This window comes from Macaca nemestrina, chromosome X (assembly GCF_043159975.1).
Source record: "Macaca nemestrina isolate mMacNem1 chromosome X, mMacNem.hap1, whole genome shotgun sequence".
Classification (NCBI taxonomy): Eukaryota; Metazoa; Chordata; class Mammalia; order Primates; family Cercopithecidae; genus Macaca; species Macaca nemestrina.
In genome coordinates this window covers 82,771,209-82,787,690 of record NC_092145.1, presented here as the reverse complement: position 1 = coordinate 82,787,690, position 16,482 = coordinate 82,771,209, and the positions used below count along the sequence as shown (strand labels likewise).

General features: G+C 46.0%; 1 protein-coding gene across 1 annotated transcript in view; it reads left to right on the top strand.

The window, feature by feature from the left end:
• The first annotated feature begins 344 nt into the window (after positions 1 to 344).
• Positions 345 to 16,482, top strand: part of LOC105464734 (NHS like 2) — a 237,247-nt gene continuing 221,109 nt past the window's right edge. The window contains exon 1 of the mRNA XM_011712762.3: positions 345 to 648. Within this exon, the coding sequence (XP_011711064.1) occupies positions 369 to 648 (280 nt within the window). The 5' untranslated portion in view covers positions 345 to 368. The remainder of the gene's footprint in view (positions 649 to 16,482) is intronic.

The window sequence follows — 16,482 nt, the reverse complement described above, 5'->3', positions numbered from 1 at the left end:
CCGCAGAAGAAAAAAAAAAGGTGGGTGGGGGGATCCCGAAGTAGCAGAGCTAGGAGGAGGAGGAGAAAAGGGGGGGGGGAGGAGGAGGAGGAGGAGGAGGAGGAGGAGCCCGGCGAAGCAGAGTCAGAGGGACTGGTGGCTCCGGCGAGTGTGCAGCCCCGGGGGAGCCGGCGCTCTAGGCGAGGAGCCCGTCAGTCAGCCTACCCGCCCGTCGTCTTTGGCGCCCGCACGCTCTCCGGCCCGCGCCCAGGGGCCTGCTACACCCGGAGGTGGGGCCGCCTCTCAGGGGCGCTCGGGCCAGGGGCGCCATTCGGGGTGAGTCCGCCGCGCCGCCAAGCTGGTCCCCTGCGCCCGCGCCCGCGGCCGGGATGCCGTTCTACAGGCGCACGGTGGTACCCCAGCGCCTGTGCCCGCGCAACCCGCCGCAGCAACTGGCGGAGCTAAGCGACGTGAGCCACCTGGCCGCGCTCAGCCTCCTCCGGCAGCTCGCTGACCTCTGTGGCCACTCGTTGGCTCTGCTCGAGGACCTCGAGGGGCACCTGCTGGCCCTGGGGCGCCGCACAGACAGCCTGTACCGGCGCACCGTGCGCCTCCGCCGCCGCCTTCCCTGCCGCCTGCTTGGCCCGGAGGAGGACGAGGAAGAGCTAGGTAAAAACGGCGCCCCGGTGGCTCGCGGCCCCGCGTCTACCCCGCCTCTGGGGGCGCCGGTCGGCGCTTAGCGCTGTGCCCACCCTCTCCCCGCCTCTCTCCGCCCCTCCCCTCCCCTCCATTCGGGGAGTGAGGGGATCCCATTTCCCCGACCCCCGCCTCCGCCCCGCCTCCGCCCCACCGCCGCCCTACCGCTGGAACTTCCTGCTCTTCACCCGGTCGCGCCGTCCGGAGTGGCCCCGTGCCCTTGGGACTCCCGGCCCTGGGGTTGGTGGCCGCCTCCTGGGGATTTGGGTGGGGGGGGGACCCGCTGGGTCCAGGACGGCCTGGGCGATACTTCCCCCACCCACCCACCTAGCCCCAGGTCCTCGGCGCCCCCCTCATCATCTCCGCGTCGGAAGCCAAATAGCCGAGCCGCTGGCTTCTTTGCTCCTGTCTAGGAGCTTGGCCACTTCAGAAAGCGCGCTGGAGCTGACCGCCACCTACGCGGCGGCAGGAACCGGCGGTGGTGCCTACTGGCTTTAAACCTGTGCAACTTCCCGCTGGAGCGTGGACGCGGCTCGCACTCATAGGAGTGACTGAGCGCCCTCCCGCCTGCTTCTCTCCGCACGTTTTGGGCAGCTGTGCTGGGGAGTGGCCGGGAGGGGGGGAGGGGAGAATGTCCGGGGTTTCGCTGACCCCCTACCCCCTACCGCTAGGGTCCAGCTGCTATTTGCTGGAGAGAATCATTTAAAGAAGTTATTATCAGTTTCCTGAAGTGCATTCACTTTAGGAATCAGCCATGCCTGGGAAACACTGGATCCCAGTGGTGCCCTCACTGAGCACGCGGGACGTGTGAGAGGGTAGGGGGCTACACGAGCCCTTGTCCTTTACTGTTTTGGATCCCAACACTTTACATGGGGAATCCTCTGTCTGTGGAAATGCAGTGCCCCTGAGAGTGTGGGCTTCTGCTCTGAGAGCGAGCTTCTGCTGAAAGCAAGGGGACTGAGTAGGCTGGAAATGCTGACTACAGCTGGGGCATGCCAGGTACCAGGGCCAATCGGTTCCTCCAGAAAGCTGGGGAGAGAAGTAGCAGTGTGGCCAGAAAGTTTCCGATGGAGGCAGAAGATGACTACTGGCTGATTTCTGAGTGCAAGCCTCCAGCTAACTTGGGAAAGAAATGCCTGGGTCAGCCCCTCTTCATTACACACCCCACCCCATCCCCACCCCTTCCAGAAGTACTGGAGTCAGGCCCTGGCACCTCTCTTCATAAAGGTCTCTGACCTCTGAGGTGGATGGCAGAGGCCTCTGGTGGAGATAAATGAACTGGATCCTATTAGAAAAGAAAGGTGGAAGCCACAGATGACTGCCAGATGGTATGTAGACATTGGACCAGGAACCTCTGCATGGCAGGGGCTCAGTTTTTTGCTGGGGTCCCACTGATTACAGGATTAGTCTAGGGGAAATTTGATAAGTCAGCTTGAGGATTAGTTTTCAAAATCCCTACACAGTTTGCAGAGAGCCACCTACTGAGTTCAGTAGGGTAAGTTAAGGACAGTTTTTTCAACTCTACCTTCCTGTCCACTGAATTAGCGAGCCCTTTCTGTGGGAGGGAAGGCAAGGCTTCACCAAGTCACCTTTGGGACCTAACCCTCTCCAGTGATCTGCTAGGTTAGAAAGAGATGGCTTTATGCAATGGATAGCTTGCAATGGGGAGAAACAATTGTTAAGTTAAATTACCATTGGTTTGGCTTCTTGGCAGTTTTCAAGAATGGCAAGAGTGGCCATCTCTCATCCCTGGTGTGGCCTCTTGCCTTTGAGAATATACGTGTCCCACGGCTCAGAGGCACCCAAGGGACTGCTGCATAAATGGAACACAACTACCTTCTGTAAGTTGGTGAAAAGGTCTGATTTTCCATTTTCTGGTCTAATGCCCTACCCTAGACTCCCCTTGAAGTTCTCAGTGCACACTTTTCTCTTTAGGAGCTGTGATTGGGTAGCACTGAAATTAGGCCTTCTCAGCAATGGTCTGAACATAAGTGCCAAATGCAAAAAGAGTTGGGGAGCATAATCAGTGCACCATCTGGCCACTCCCTTGTTGCTCAGGCATAAGCTTCAACAGGGTGTTCACCAAGCTGAATATTAGATTTTGACCGTAAATAAGTAAATAAATGAACATTGTCATGTCTTGCCCTTTTTTCTTCCCTATGCGTTTTCCTCCTAGGACTCCCACTCCCTTACTGACCATTTTGCTGGGGGTCAGCATTTTACCCTGCATATCCTCCATCTGTCTGGATTTCCCTCAGATTCTTCCTCTAGCTATTTATTCTGACCGTGGGGCAGGAGAAACCTGGGAAGGTGGGAGGAAGGTTGGAAAGCAACATGGCCAGAGTGAATGACAGCTGACAGGCCAGCAGCATATAGCCTCCCTGCAGTGACAACTTGGCTGCCACTGACTGAGTAGTGGCAAGTCAGACTGGCCCATAGCCTGCAGGCTGGGCTGAGGCCCTGAGAAGCAGCAGGGGGAGGATCAAGAGAGGAGGATCGAGATGGAGGAGGAGAAAGTGGATGCTGGAGAAGTTCAAGGTGCTTCTCTACACAATCACAATCATGGGTCATGCCCCCACCATCTTCAAGGTTACAGGGGTGGACTGGGCTAGGCTCGTTGCCTGGCAACATCCCCCCCACCCTCCACTGAAGGCTGTTCTTTGGTAACTTGAACCCCTTTGAGACTGCCCTAAAAGCTCTTGTAACTGGTATGGTGTGAGGGATGGGGATGGAAGGAGGAGAGGGTAGACCACAGGACTGCAGAAGGCCCCTGTGGTTGTGGATCTGTGGCAGTTGCCACACCCTAGGCATGGCCCTGCCTATAAGTTGAGGTTTTCCCCACATCTGGTTTTGAATGTGTCCTGTTTTATTGCATCTGTGGTCTGTACGCTGGGTTCTTCATCTAAAAAATGGTATAGTCAAAGCCATTGGGAAATAGCTCCATGCCTGCCACCATATGCTGAGTCAATCTAAGCTTTCCAACTCCTCCCTTGGAGATCTATATAATGTTTGTAGGTGCTTAGATGGTAATTACAAAAGCAATCAGGCCATCCGCCTAGGGATATAATATCTCCTTTGCCATCAAGGAAGTCACCGAAGGGCTAGATAATTCTAGGTATGTTTAACAACACTGGAGAACTATCATGTTACACCAGCTCATGAACTTGCTGTGGGAAAGATGTTCTGTTGCTTCTTACGATTATTTTGGCTTGAATACAGCCAGTTGGGTCCATGGTGGAAACTCCCTCTTCATCTTTATGTAAAATTCCTACCTCTTGATTTTCCAACTTTATGGCAACTCTGGCTCCAAATCAGAAAGGACAGCTGGTTTATTTGTGTTTAAATCATAATTCCAGTGTGAGGATAGACTGTTGTAAATCTATACGGAGATGAAAAAATGAAAAAAAGCACCTCCGGACTGCAACGAGTTTGCCATTAGACGAGGTATTGTGGACCCTGAATCTGACCGTCCTTGCTAATGAGGAGAAGAGATGGCCTCTTGAGTCAGATGGAGTGGGGAGGGTGGCAGGAATTTGGGGACTTGGAACAGGCACTCAGCCAGGGCTTACTTTGTCTCTGTCCTACCTTTCATCCCCAGAGGCTCTTGGGACAGAGAGTTGACAGAGTACAGAGGGGGAAGCAAACCCATTTTCTTTTCTCTTCCCACTCCACCCCACTTTCCATTTTCTTTTTAAATACCATGAAATTCCTGGTCTGCTTCATGGTATTTCCATGTGTTGAAAACATCTTCCCTGGAAATTTGGATACCAAAATGTCCACTAGAATTTCTTCCACTTTAGAAAAAAGAAATTTAATCCTCTCTTTTTTTAGACACATGAACAGCTAAAGTGATAAAAGTGTCAGGATGTTGGAATAGTAGAGTAATAGGAGAAGATTCAACTTATGGCTCTTGGGCTCAACCTTGACCTTGATGAAACTGATTAGGTTTAAGGAGGAGAGTGGTACGTTTGCATCATCTGTTCCTGTACCTCTCTGGTGTGGTACCAACAATTCAGTCATTAACCACCATATGTGTCATAACACTTGACATTCCAGACCCAGAAAGGGGATGGTACCTGTCCAAAGGCACCCAGCTGGATCAAGACCTTCAGTAGTCATGAGTGCTGAAAAAATTTTAGTGCCTCCCCATATGTAATTCCAAGTGAAAGCAATACTAAATCTGTAAATAAAAATGTTACTCTTTTTAAATGACTCAAAGCTCACATGGATGTTGAAATTAAAATATCTTACTAGATTCTCGATTCTCTCTTCCTCTCTGTCTTTTGTACCCCTGCTGTTGGTGGCCTAATCATGTATTTAATCTGCTGATATGGGAATGTGGTACCAGCTGGGTCACACAGGAGATCCGTGACAGGAGGCCTCCACCTAGAAGCCATGCCTTCTGACAACCAGACTAGTGCTCTGCCCTCTGCAGTGATGCTAAGTTCAAAGTCAGTTGTTCTTCGAGAGTCACTGTCTTGGCATTTTCTCTAGTTGGAACTTGTCCAGGATGAGAAATAACTCCTGTCACCTTTAGTAACTGAGGGCACCCTGTGGTTCTGTAGTTGTGGCCGGGGGTGAGCTGAAGCTGGAGAGGAGAAAGGAAGGTCAAACTTATGTCATATAGAGAATAGGTGTGAGGCAACAGGCTCTCTTGTTAAAGCAAAACATAGTCTTCTTTGGATGGAAAATTGCTCCAGAAAAATGATCTTCAGGTGGGAAGGGGTGGCTGGATAGTGACCCTGACACTGCCGCAATCCCTCTTGATCCTTCTGCCATCTTTATACCTGTTCTTCTCCCTTGTAGCTTTCAATCCACTTGTGGACACTACTTGCCACACACCTGCATCTGGACTATTTTCTGTTATTCTTGTAGAGGCTAGTTGGCATTTCAGAAGGCACCTTTTATTAAAAACCAATGGGAACAGGAAAGTAAAATTATTGCCAAAAATGCATTTAGCATACACATTTACCGGGTATGGATTTCTTATCCTTCAGTGCTCAAGTAGCTTAACAGGCTCACTGGCTTTGCTGCTGTATTCCCTCTCTGAAGGTCTCAAATCATCTTTTCCTTAGATTATTATTTTCTAGCCTTGAAAAGTGGGCACAACTGCATCTGGGCCCTGTCTGACCTTTGTGCTGGGTGCTAAAGACCCAGAGGTAAATAAGACCCAATGTCTCCCTTCGAGGAGCTCCCAAGCTGCAGAGGTAGGTGCCATCTCATTCCCCACCACATCAGCGTGTGGTCCTGAGTATCAGGTCTTATTTAGGTGGAGGAGAGCTGATAACCAGAACCAGGACCCTAGATCACATACCAGAAGATTCTTCTGCTCAGTTCAGTTTGGGGTCCAAAGATGGAATTTGGACTTTTAGAATCGGCTATGGTAAAAACAAAAATAAAAACCAATCTGTCATTCTGTTAGTGTTACTGTGAATTTAGCAATGCTTTTAAATGAATTTGCAGTTTTAAACATTATAATGTTATCTTCACGCATATGAAGAGTAGTGCTTATTCAGTCCGTAGACAATGCTTGGCGGATCTGCAAACTTACAGACTTCTTGTGATAACTCTATGGTCCTCTAGAGTCCTCTACTCTCAGTTGGAAATCGCTGGCCTTCCTGGTTCAAGCTATCAGCTCTTCCCTGCTCTGTGGAATTCCATGATTTCACTCAAATAAGCCCTCATTGAAGTTTTCAAGTTAGAGTGCACAGGATGGCAATACCTTAACAGTCAAGACTACTTTAATAATGCCACGAACAGGAGGTATGTTTATTAAGTGTACAAGTGGTTTGCAGTAAAGTGCTTTGTATGAGGTCATGCGCAAGACCACTGGGTATCAGTCAGTTAACTTGGGAGGTTTGAGCAGTTAGGCAGCCCTTCCTCCCTCCCTCTCTCCCTCCCTCCCTCCCTCCCTCCCTCCTTTTCTGCCTTCCATTCCCTTCCTCCCTCTCTCTCTTTCTAAAATGTAAGCTCCTCAATAAGATATAAGCTCCTGGAGGGTAGGAGTCTTTATCTGTTTTTACTCTTGTGTCTCCAGCTCCCAAAACAATGCTTGGCACCTAATAGGCACTTAATAAATACCTGTTAGATTGAATACCTTCTTTCTTTTTTTCTAGCCATTGCACACTTATTGAATACCTGACTCTGGGCCCTGCCCTGTGCTGGTTTCTGGGGATACAGAGTAGAACTAGGATGCAGGTCCACAGTCCAGTGGGGAGAGCAGTGAGCCGTAGTACTGTGGAGACAAGGTCTAGGCTACCAGGGCAAGGCAGAGGGGGCACACCTTACTCAGGACAGAGGCTGAGCAAAGCTTCCAGGAAGATGTGATGTCTGAGTTCTGAAGGATGATCTGGAGCTGGCCGTTGAAGATTGAAGAGGGCGGGGGAGGGAATTCCTGGCTCAGGAAGTAGCCTGTGCAAAGCCCTGGATATGTGAGAGAGCTGGTGTGGGGGAGGAATTCACTGCCAGTGATTCAGGAGGAGAGGGAGCAAGGCACCTCCTGACTCAGAATGAGCCCCCAGGGTGGAGGTGGAGTGGGGAGTTCCTCACATCCTGTTTGTTTGTCAGGGAGTTGGATATGAGGGTCTTGAGAAGTTTAAAATGCATGGTTCAAATGAAGTTGTAATATTAACTAACTGTGGATTTTCTTTATCAACCTTCAAGTTTTCATTATCCTTGGGCAGATGAGACCCAGTCAAACTCGGCTCCTTCATGCTTTGCAGGGCGAGGCCCTGGGCCCCTCTAAAAAGGCCAGACAGAGCAGGAGGGGCTCCGAGCCACAGTGAGAAAAAGAGAGAAAGCAAAAGTCTACCTGCCTGTGTGTCCCCGGCTGTGTATCCAGTTGCACTCCAAAGCTAAATGTATTATTTATGCCCCTGCTTTTCTGTGAGTGGGGACATTTGAGGCTTGACGGTATCTTTTATTATTATTTTTCTTTCTGAATAGCATGGATTCTTCAGAATCGTCTGTAATTCATCAAGGGGAAAATCAGAATTTTTTTTTTTTTTTTTTTGGAAAATTGACTCGAGGAGATGAGTTTTAAAAATGTATCTATCAGCTGTTTTAATTTTGACTGGAATCCTTTGCTTCCGAGAACAGTGTAATTAGCTGCCTGACAATTTATAGCCTGATCCCCAGTAACTGAAAAATACCAAACTCAAATTATTTCCCCAGACTAGGAGGCCCGGAGGTGACTGAGGTCTCCTTACGTTAACATCCTTGGTCCTTGGGGGCTGAAGGCGAGGGCGGTTCTCTGCCCTTGCAGGAGGTGGTATCTCCGAGTTGTCAGCAAGACAGGCCTTGTTGTTATACACTGAGTGTCTCCTTTGACTCAGTAATTCTACTTCCAGGATTTTATGCTAAAGAAATAATCAGATATTGGCGGGGGGGGGGAAATGTTCAGGGAATCCCCACTGCATTTTTTGGTTATTTGCATTAGCCAGAAAAAGGAAAATAACTTAAACATTCAATAATAGGGGAATGGTTATATACATTTTCCTAGGTCTATGTGATAGACTAATATACAGCCATGAAAAGCTATGCTCTAAATGAATTATAAGGCTACATGGAAATGCACAAAATAATGCTAAGTAAAAACCAAAGACAAAATTTACTGTGTACAATATCATCTAAAATAGAGCACCCACATAGACACATACACATAAGAGGAAACTGGAGAAACCTATGCCAAAATGCTGACAATGATTATCTCAGGGTGATGGGATTATGGGGATGAGTGATATTATTTTCCTTCTACCATTCTGTATTTGTTAAAATTTTCCAAATCAACATCTATTACTTTTGGTAAATAGAAAAGATAATGGATGACATGTTAAGGAAAAGGATCTTTGGATTTGGAATCGTCAGCTTCCAGGTGAAGTCCCACTGGCCCAGCACCTACTAGCTGACTCTAGTGTCTCTGAGGCACAGTTCCTCTTCTGTAAAATGGGGTTAAACACTACCCAGTTCACAGGGTTGTTGTGAGGATCCAAAATAATGTATGTATTAATGAAATGCCTGGTGCCTATGCTGCAACCGTGCACACCATCACTAAATACTAAGAAGGTGAAATTCCACGAAGCCTGTTGAAATCCCTGGATGGGGGTACTGTCAAGATGAAGTTATAATAAGAATGTTCCTAGACAGCTCCAAATTGCAGCCATTCTTCCCTTTTCCAGAATATGTAAAGAACGTTTGTGTGCCCACGGAGGAGCCGCATCTAGCTTTTGAGGCTGTCAGCTCATCTTTCCCAACCCAAGGATTTTCCTTTCCTCTGACTCCTCCCTTCATTCTCCCCCACTGACATCTGTTCACTGCCTCGCCAACCAAGGGAGAAAACATTCTTTGGAACTAAAGCTGAGGCACCACCAAGAATCATGGCAGCTATGACATGTTTATTGTCACAGGGAATATGTGGTGCTGGCTGACCACAGAACCTGCCAGGCTGGGCTGCCAAGGAGGGGCTTGAATGAAGCAGCAGAGGATGGATGCAAGCCCCACAGCCAGGCAGCGTCCCCTGCCTTTGGGCAGAGCTCTTGTCCAAGTGTCTCGCTGGCTGTCTGTTTTCTTCCCCTTGGGACGTCTGCATGGCTCCTGGTTGAGCTCACCAGTTTTACAGAACCAGCCTGGTTTATGGGTGAAGAAACACCTTCTCACAGAACTTATGGGACCTAAGCGTGTTTCAGTAAAGTACTGGGCAGTTTGCCTGAGGGCCCAGCATGCCTAACTCTAACCAGCATGGATACGAAGCAAGGAAATCCTGAGCTCACAGCCAGGCAGCCTCAAGGACATAAGCACACCTCAGCAGTGTCTACAAGATGCCCTGGCCACCAGGCAATCCAGCCATCTCCCTGGGTAGAATCCTTCACACTGCATGTCTGATTGCATTTTTCATTTTTTAATTACAGCCATAGACTCATATAGACTCTGGCTGCCAATTCAAAGCACCTAGAGAGTTTTTTTAAATTTGTTAATGTTTTGCTACATTCTTAATAATTACACAAAATCATTATGTACAACAATAGATATTATTGACCAAGATATAGTGATGCTTAAAATAAAGTCCACTGTAATCAGTACAACATGTTGGTAAAATTTACCCTAAATGTTAAAAAAAAAAAAAAAAAAAAGTACTAATGCTGTGGCTCCACCCCATACCAATAAATCCAGAATTTCTGGGGGACAAGGCCCAGGAAACAGTACTATTTAAAAGTTCCCATGTGATTCTACCATGCAGCTTAGGTGAAGAACCCCTGTTATAAATGTTAAAGCTGGGAGAGAACCAGTTTCCCGACTTATTTGAACACGCAATCCTTTACAAATTATATTTGTGGATAATGAGCATGAGCTATGATGTAGACTTAGATTAAAGTGACAAAAAAATGGTCTCACAGATGAATTAATTGTAAGCAGTAATAATACAAGGTTAAGTTATGTGTATATATATATATATCCAATATATATATATTGTTTTTGTTTTTTTTGAGACTAAGTCTTGCTCTGTCCCCCAGCTGGAGGGCAGTGGTGCGATCTCAGCCCACTGCAACTTCCGCCTCCCGGGTTCAAGTGATTCTCCTGCCTCAGCCTTCCTGAGTAGCTGGGATTACAGGCACCCGCCACCACGCCTGGCTAAGTTTTGTATTTTTAGTAGAGATGGGGTTTCACCATGTTGGTCAGGCTGGTCTTGAACTCCTGACCTCGTGATCCTCCCACCTTGGCCTTCCAAAGTGCTGGGATTACAGGTGTGAGCCACAGTGCCTGGCCAATATATTATTCAACATTGTAAGAGAACATAGGGGTTGGGCGCGGTGGCTCATGCCTGTAATCCCAGCACTTTGGGAGGCCGAGGCTGGTGGATCACCTGAGGTCAGGAGTTTGAGACCAGCCTGGCCAAACATGGTGAAACTCTGTCTCTACTAATAATACAAAAAATTAGCCAGGTGTGGTGGCGCATGCCTGTAATGCCACCTACTCAGGAGGCTGAGGCAGGAGAATCGCTTGAACCCAGGAGTTGGAGGTTGCAGCGAGCCAAGACTGCGCCATTGCACTCCAACCTGGGTGACAAAAGCAAAACTCCATCTCAAAAAAAAAAAAAAAAAAAAGAGAGAGAGAAAACATAGGAAATTAGAAACATGAAACCATTTTATTTTGTTAATAAAAAGGTTAAATATATGGTGAGGTAGAGTAAAACATCTTTTATTTTACATATTTTGGTTATAACATGTCATCAAAACCCACTAACATTTTAAACAAGAACAGCATTTTTGTTTTCTTACGTCACTGCCACTTAATATCACCTATGATGTTACTGGGTTGGATCCCTATACCAGGTCAATCTCAATTTATTTATTTTTTGCAACAGAATGTAACAACTCCACTATGCACAAGCTCGTCAGAGTATAGGCAAGAGGAAAGAAACTTCCAGTTTGTAATACTTAGTGTTCTGAAATAGGCTGTGCCAGAAATTCCAAATAGAAGTTGGAATGGTTGCCTCCAAATCAATGTCTAGATCAGACTCTGCTTTTCCATGTTCTCTGATGTGGCACACTCTTTCATGCAGCTAGATTATTGTGTTAATAATAGGGCATAAGAGTGAAATGTATTATCCACATTTGTATTTTGTATTTGTATCCACAAATATAATTGTAAAGGACTGTGTGTTCAAATAAGTCAGGAAACTTTGGAGTGGTCTCTCCCAGCTTTAACCATCTATAACAGGGGTTCTTCATTCCACTTGCACAATAGAATGTATAAACGTATTGAGTACTTTTGATCCCATTTATACTTCAACAAATGCAATGCAGAAGAAAGAGTATTTATCTTTTTTCCCTTCACGATCCCAACAGAAATAGTTTTAGAGTATGGATCTAGGCCAACACTCACCTAGAGAAAGGAAGAGGACTGGGGCACAGGGATCTCCGGGTAGGTAGGTGGCTGTGTGTTTGGATTTCCAGTGCAGAACCTCTCTTGTGGCTATTTTGGGGTCCTGAGACATCCACTTATGTGACCCTGTCAACAGCCCCCCGGGAAGTACTAGGGCAAGGGGGACAAAGGGAAAGGGAGAACTATGGGGGGCACTTTTGGCATCCCTCCATAGTGTGATCAGAAAGGGGAGATGCTAAAGGTAACCCCTATAGTTTGCCTCCCAAGCAATACTGTACATCAAGGATGATAAATAAGACATCAAGAATAGGCTGTAGCTGGGAGAGGTGGCACAGGCCTGTAGTCCCAGCTACTTGGGAGCCTAAGCAGGAGGATCCCTTGAGCCCAAGAGTTCAAGGCCAGCCTGGGCAACATAGGGAGAACTTGACTCTATTTAAAAGAAGAAAAAGAGGCTTCAGCATCTCCAGAGGAATCTGTTTAAGAAGGCTGAGAAGGCCGTGTTCAGGAAGAGTTCCACTCGAAATGCTGAAAATTGAAGAAAAGATTCAGTACTGAAAAGTGGGGCACATTCCAGCTCCCAGGAAACTTACCCGTTAAGAAAACTCATTTCTTGAGGAGTTTGGATAGCAAAGTCTCCCTGTATTCCAATTTCCAGCCTGTATTACCTCTTGGAATAAAGAGTTACATAAGTTTACTCCCTGTTGCAAAATAACCCAATGAAATCTTTTTTCCCATAATTCTGAGTTAATGAAAATGGTAGATTTAGGAAACAAATGTTATTGGCTTGCACAGAGGTTTTATATTTTGTGCCTGTAGCTTCCAGACTACCTGATGCAAGTGGGGTGTGGGGTCATGAGGGAATGGGAAGAGCTAGTGAAGGAGAAGGATCTCTTTGTCCTGTTAAACATTTATTTCACTCTCGTAAGATGCCAGAGGGAGCTGGTAGAAATTTGGCAAGCAGGTGTCCCCTCCAGGTAGAGGGATGGCAAAGGGTGCTTTCCCTGGGTGGATTAATTAGGAGAAGCCACTCCTCTGGGTGGACCAATTTTAAAAAGTCACGCTTTCTGGGCATAGTAACTAAATAAAGGTACTTCTTCCTCCATGTGCAGTCAGACAAGACATTGGGCTTGGCTGAATTGTGTCTCCAACTTGAGACCCCTTTGCAGGGTACAACTTGCGCCCAACAGTATGAGCGGTCCTGTAGTGCCAGGTGCCACCAGCCACCAGGTATACAGAAATATGTCAGTGATATACCCTGTTCTTGGATAATTTATAGGACAGCCCCTCTAAATCCCCCACTGGCTTTAACTTGCCCCATCTGCTGCCAGCTCCACCCTTCCTGCGTCCCTGCTGGCAGAGCTATTCTCTATGGTGATGAAACATCCACCCTCCAGATGCCCGGGCTACAGGCTGCTGTTTGACGTGGCTGTGCTGCTCCTGTCTGGGGATCGGGCTAAATGTCTGCTTTCCACAATGAACAGCCAGAGTTACTGGTTAATTGTGGTGGCTCATTGCTTCTGGGTTCTAGATGGGAAAACATGGAAATCATTTAACACTTCACTATGGCTTTAAAACTTTTCTGTGTTCTGTTTAAATGTGCTTTGAAATGGTGAGTTTGGGTGTAGCTGAGATACTTCTCCCCTTTAATTTTCCTGTTCTTTAATAAAGGAAAGCAGTTTATCTTTCATCTGGTGATTTACAGCTGACTCTGAGGGGTAATTCCTACCCCACTCATTGTACTATGACTTTGCCAGGCTTTTTGCCAGGTGTTGGTGATATCAAAGTGATAAGACTTACCTTTTGCTCTTCAGTCTTAGTATTTAGTTGGGGAGACAGTATGGAAGAAGACAACTTTGCTGCAGACCTCGCTACAGACCCTTTCACATAGGGTCCAGTGTGAAAAACACAGAGTACCGAGGCAGGGAAGGTTTTCATAGCTTTTTCCTCTCGTGTCTTCCTGAAAACTCTTATTCATTCCCCCAGACTTCTGTTCAGGCATTCCTTCCTGTTTATGGCCCTCTCTGACTCCCTTCACTATGTTCCGGCTATGCTTTTTTCACTATGTTCCTCCAGGTAACCTACCCTGTGGGTAGGAGGCAGAGACTGCCAGTATGTATTGACCATTTTTGAATTCATGTTTATTTCCTTCTTTTACCACCTCTTGAAAGTAATATGACCCTCTTCTTTAGAACTTGAAAGAACACCCTGGCCATCCCTTGGCCTTAGATAAACTGGAAGCTAGAAGTTAGAGGTCTCTTCCTAGGAGAATTGAAGCCCATCTTAAAGGTTGTGAGGATTTGGAAACAAGGTAGAACTATTGAGGCCTTGTGATCCCAGTACATTTAGATGAGTATAAACAGTTCCTTATAGCTCAAGGGAAATCAGAGTTACATTAGGTGGTTGTAGGCTAGTGATGGGCCTTTGAGAGTAGAAAGAGCCCTGATTATCAACTTGGCTTACTTTGCTAATTTTGCCCAATGTAAGCCCAATTCAGTATTTGCTAATGGAGTAATTTTTGGTACTGAGTCTCTGTTTTCTGTTTGTCAGGAGGATCAGATGGAAGCCTGTATGGGAAAAGGCTTTGTAAACAAAAAATCACCCCCCCCCCAAATGTTAAGTATTACCATCTTTTAGGGGCAAGGATAGTGGCTGACTCATTCCTCTTTCTTCAAAATCTAGTTTGGAAGTAGGCACACTGTGAATGTTTGTTGAATGACTAACTGGCCTAGTAAGAGATGGGTTTTTGTATTTCTTTAAACCTCTGCATATTATCTAATAAATCTGCTATATTAGTTAATGCCTACCCTTAGCTTTTTTTGGTAATTTTTGCCGTTACCAACACTGTGAACCTCGTAACACCCAAGAGGTGGTTATTGACTCCTAGATACTTTGCCTGCAATAGGATATACCACTGCCAAATTGACAGTGGTGTCTGGGCTGAGGCCTTTTGTCTTAAGAGCTTAGATTTCCCACCAGACTCCTCGAGGGTTGTATTTTATTCCTGTCTGTGTTCCCCCACTGCCCTGGTATGCAGTAAGTGCTCAATACATATTTTCTGAGTGACTAACAGGGAGAGGGAGTGGCAAGTTTTTGCACTTCTATTTGGCCAGTCAAATAAACTCCAGATAGCAGAAAGTGACAGATGTCACAGCTAGATCACCCTCATCTTACTTTTATACTTGAGATGACCCTCCTTTTCTAATTTAAAAAACCTTTGGACAAAGACCCATGTTTTTATTGTTACCTTTAAGAGCTTTCTATGTGCCTGAAAATATATACATCATTAATTCATTTTATCTTCACAGTGATTGCATGAAATAGTTACCATTATTATCTCAATTTTCTTGATAAGGAAACAGGCTCAGAGAAAAGTAAACAATTTAGAGTTATGGAGTAAGTTGAACATCCAGAATCTGAATGCCCGTCCATATTCTCCATCACAATCAATGGGGAATAGATTTTACTGAAAGCAAGGAGCAGAAAATAAATATGTTTTTACCACCATCAGGGAGGCGATTTTGTTCAATGCACTGAGTTGGGATAGGATTCGATGGAGGGCTTTCTAGTAGATTGCAGGAGATTCAGCAGGAACTTATCTGGTGAGATTAAAAAGAATCAAAATTTCTAGGGGGGCACAGGGAGAAAAAACAGGAAATTGAATTTTCTCTGTGAAATTAACTAGCATTTTTGCCTTTCTTTCTAATTTATGAAGCTCTTTTACATTTGTTATCTCATGTGATTCCCATGACAGCCCTGTGAGTTATTACTTCTATTTGAGAAATGAAAAAAATAGACTCAGAGATATTAAAACTGACCTGCCCACAGTGGCAAGTGGGAAGTGAAAACCAAGAAACAATTTGCACTGTTTTAGGTGGTGGAGATACAGGAGTGAACAAGACAGGCCAAAATATTTGTCCTCATGGAACTTACTAAGTAGATAAACTATGATTTATTTCTTTTCAATTGCCCTCTGTCAAGTAATAGATATTGGTTTTAGTTTTCAACCTTAACTGTATTTTAGAATCACTGGGCACACTTTGAACAAAACATCGATGTGTGTGTGTGCACACACACTCAAATTTTAAACCTGCTCTAGGGGGTTTTAGTGTGCAATCAAGCTCAAGAACCATTGGTTTAGAGCAGTGGTTTTCAACCTTGGCTGTTTATTAAAATCACCTTGAGAATATATATATACATACACCGATGTCTGGGCTTTACCTCTGAGGCTAATTAAATTAGAATCTTTGTGGTTATGTCCAGACACGTGTACTTTTAAAATGTGCCTCCTCAAATGGTGCTACTGAGTTCAGGGTGTGGAGTTTACATGAAGCACTTGAGATAAAGAATAGCTTGGTCCCATTTCACAAACTGTGCTCCTCACCTCTTGAGCATATGAATCATCGGTCCTTCATTCTTGCAAAAAAATGTTTATTGAGTACCTGCTGTATCTCTGGCGAGTTCCTTCTCTTTCCTGGGTCCTGATTCCTCCCTTTGTAAAATGAGAGACTGGGATGTCTCTGAGACTTATTGCAGCTCGGTCTATAATTCTACAAATGAGAGTGGGCTGGGAACATTAATGGCTCAGAGGACCTACTCTTGGAGACCCAGGTTAAATTATTTGTCTTCTTGACTGTACTGTATGCTTCATTTGAGAGACAGAAATTCATGAAATTCCAAAAATGTGTGAGCAAGCCTTCTCTCACTAAGCAGTTTGTCCACAAGGAGCAGATGGACTCTTCTTCCTTCGTCTCATTCACCATCTTGCTGACCATCGGGTTGGCAGCACAAATGTGCATATGAGGGCTGGATCAGAGGGAAGGACTCAATGGGGTCAGGCTGTGAAAGTCCGCAAGAGGGAAGAAGAACCAAAAATGTGCCTTGAAGATCAAAAGCACCTGGAGCAGCAGAAAGCGAGCTAGAGGAAAG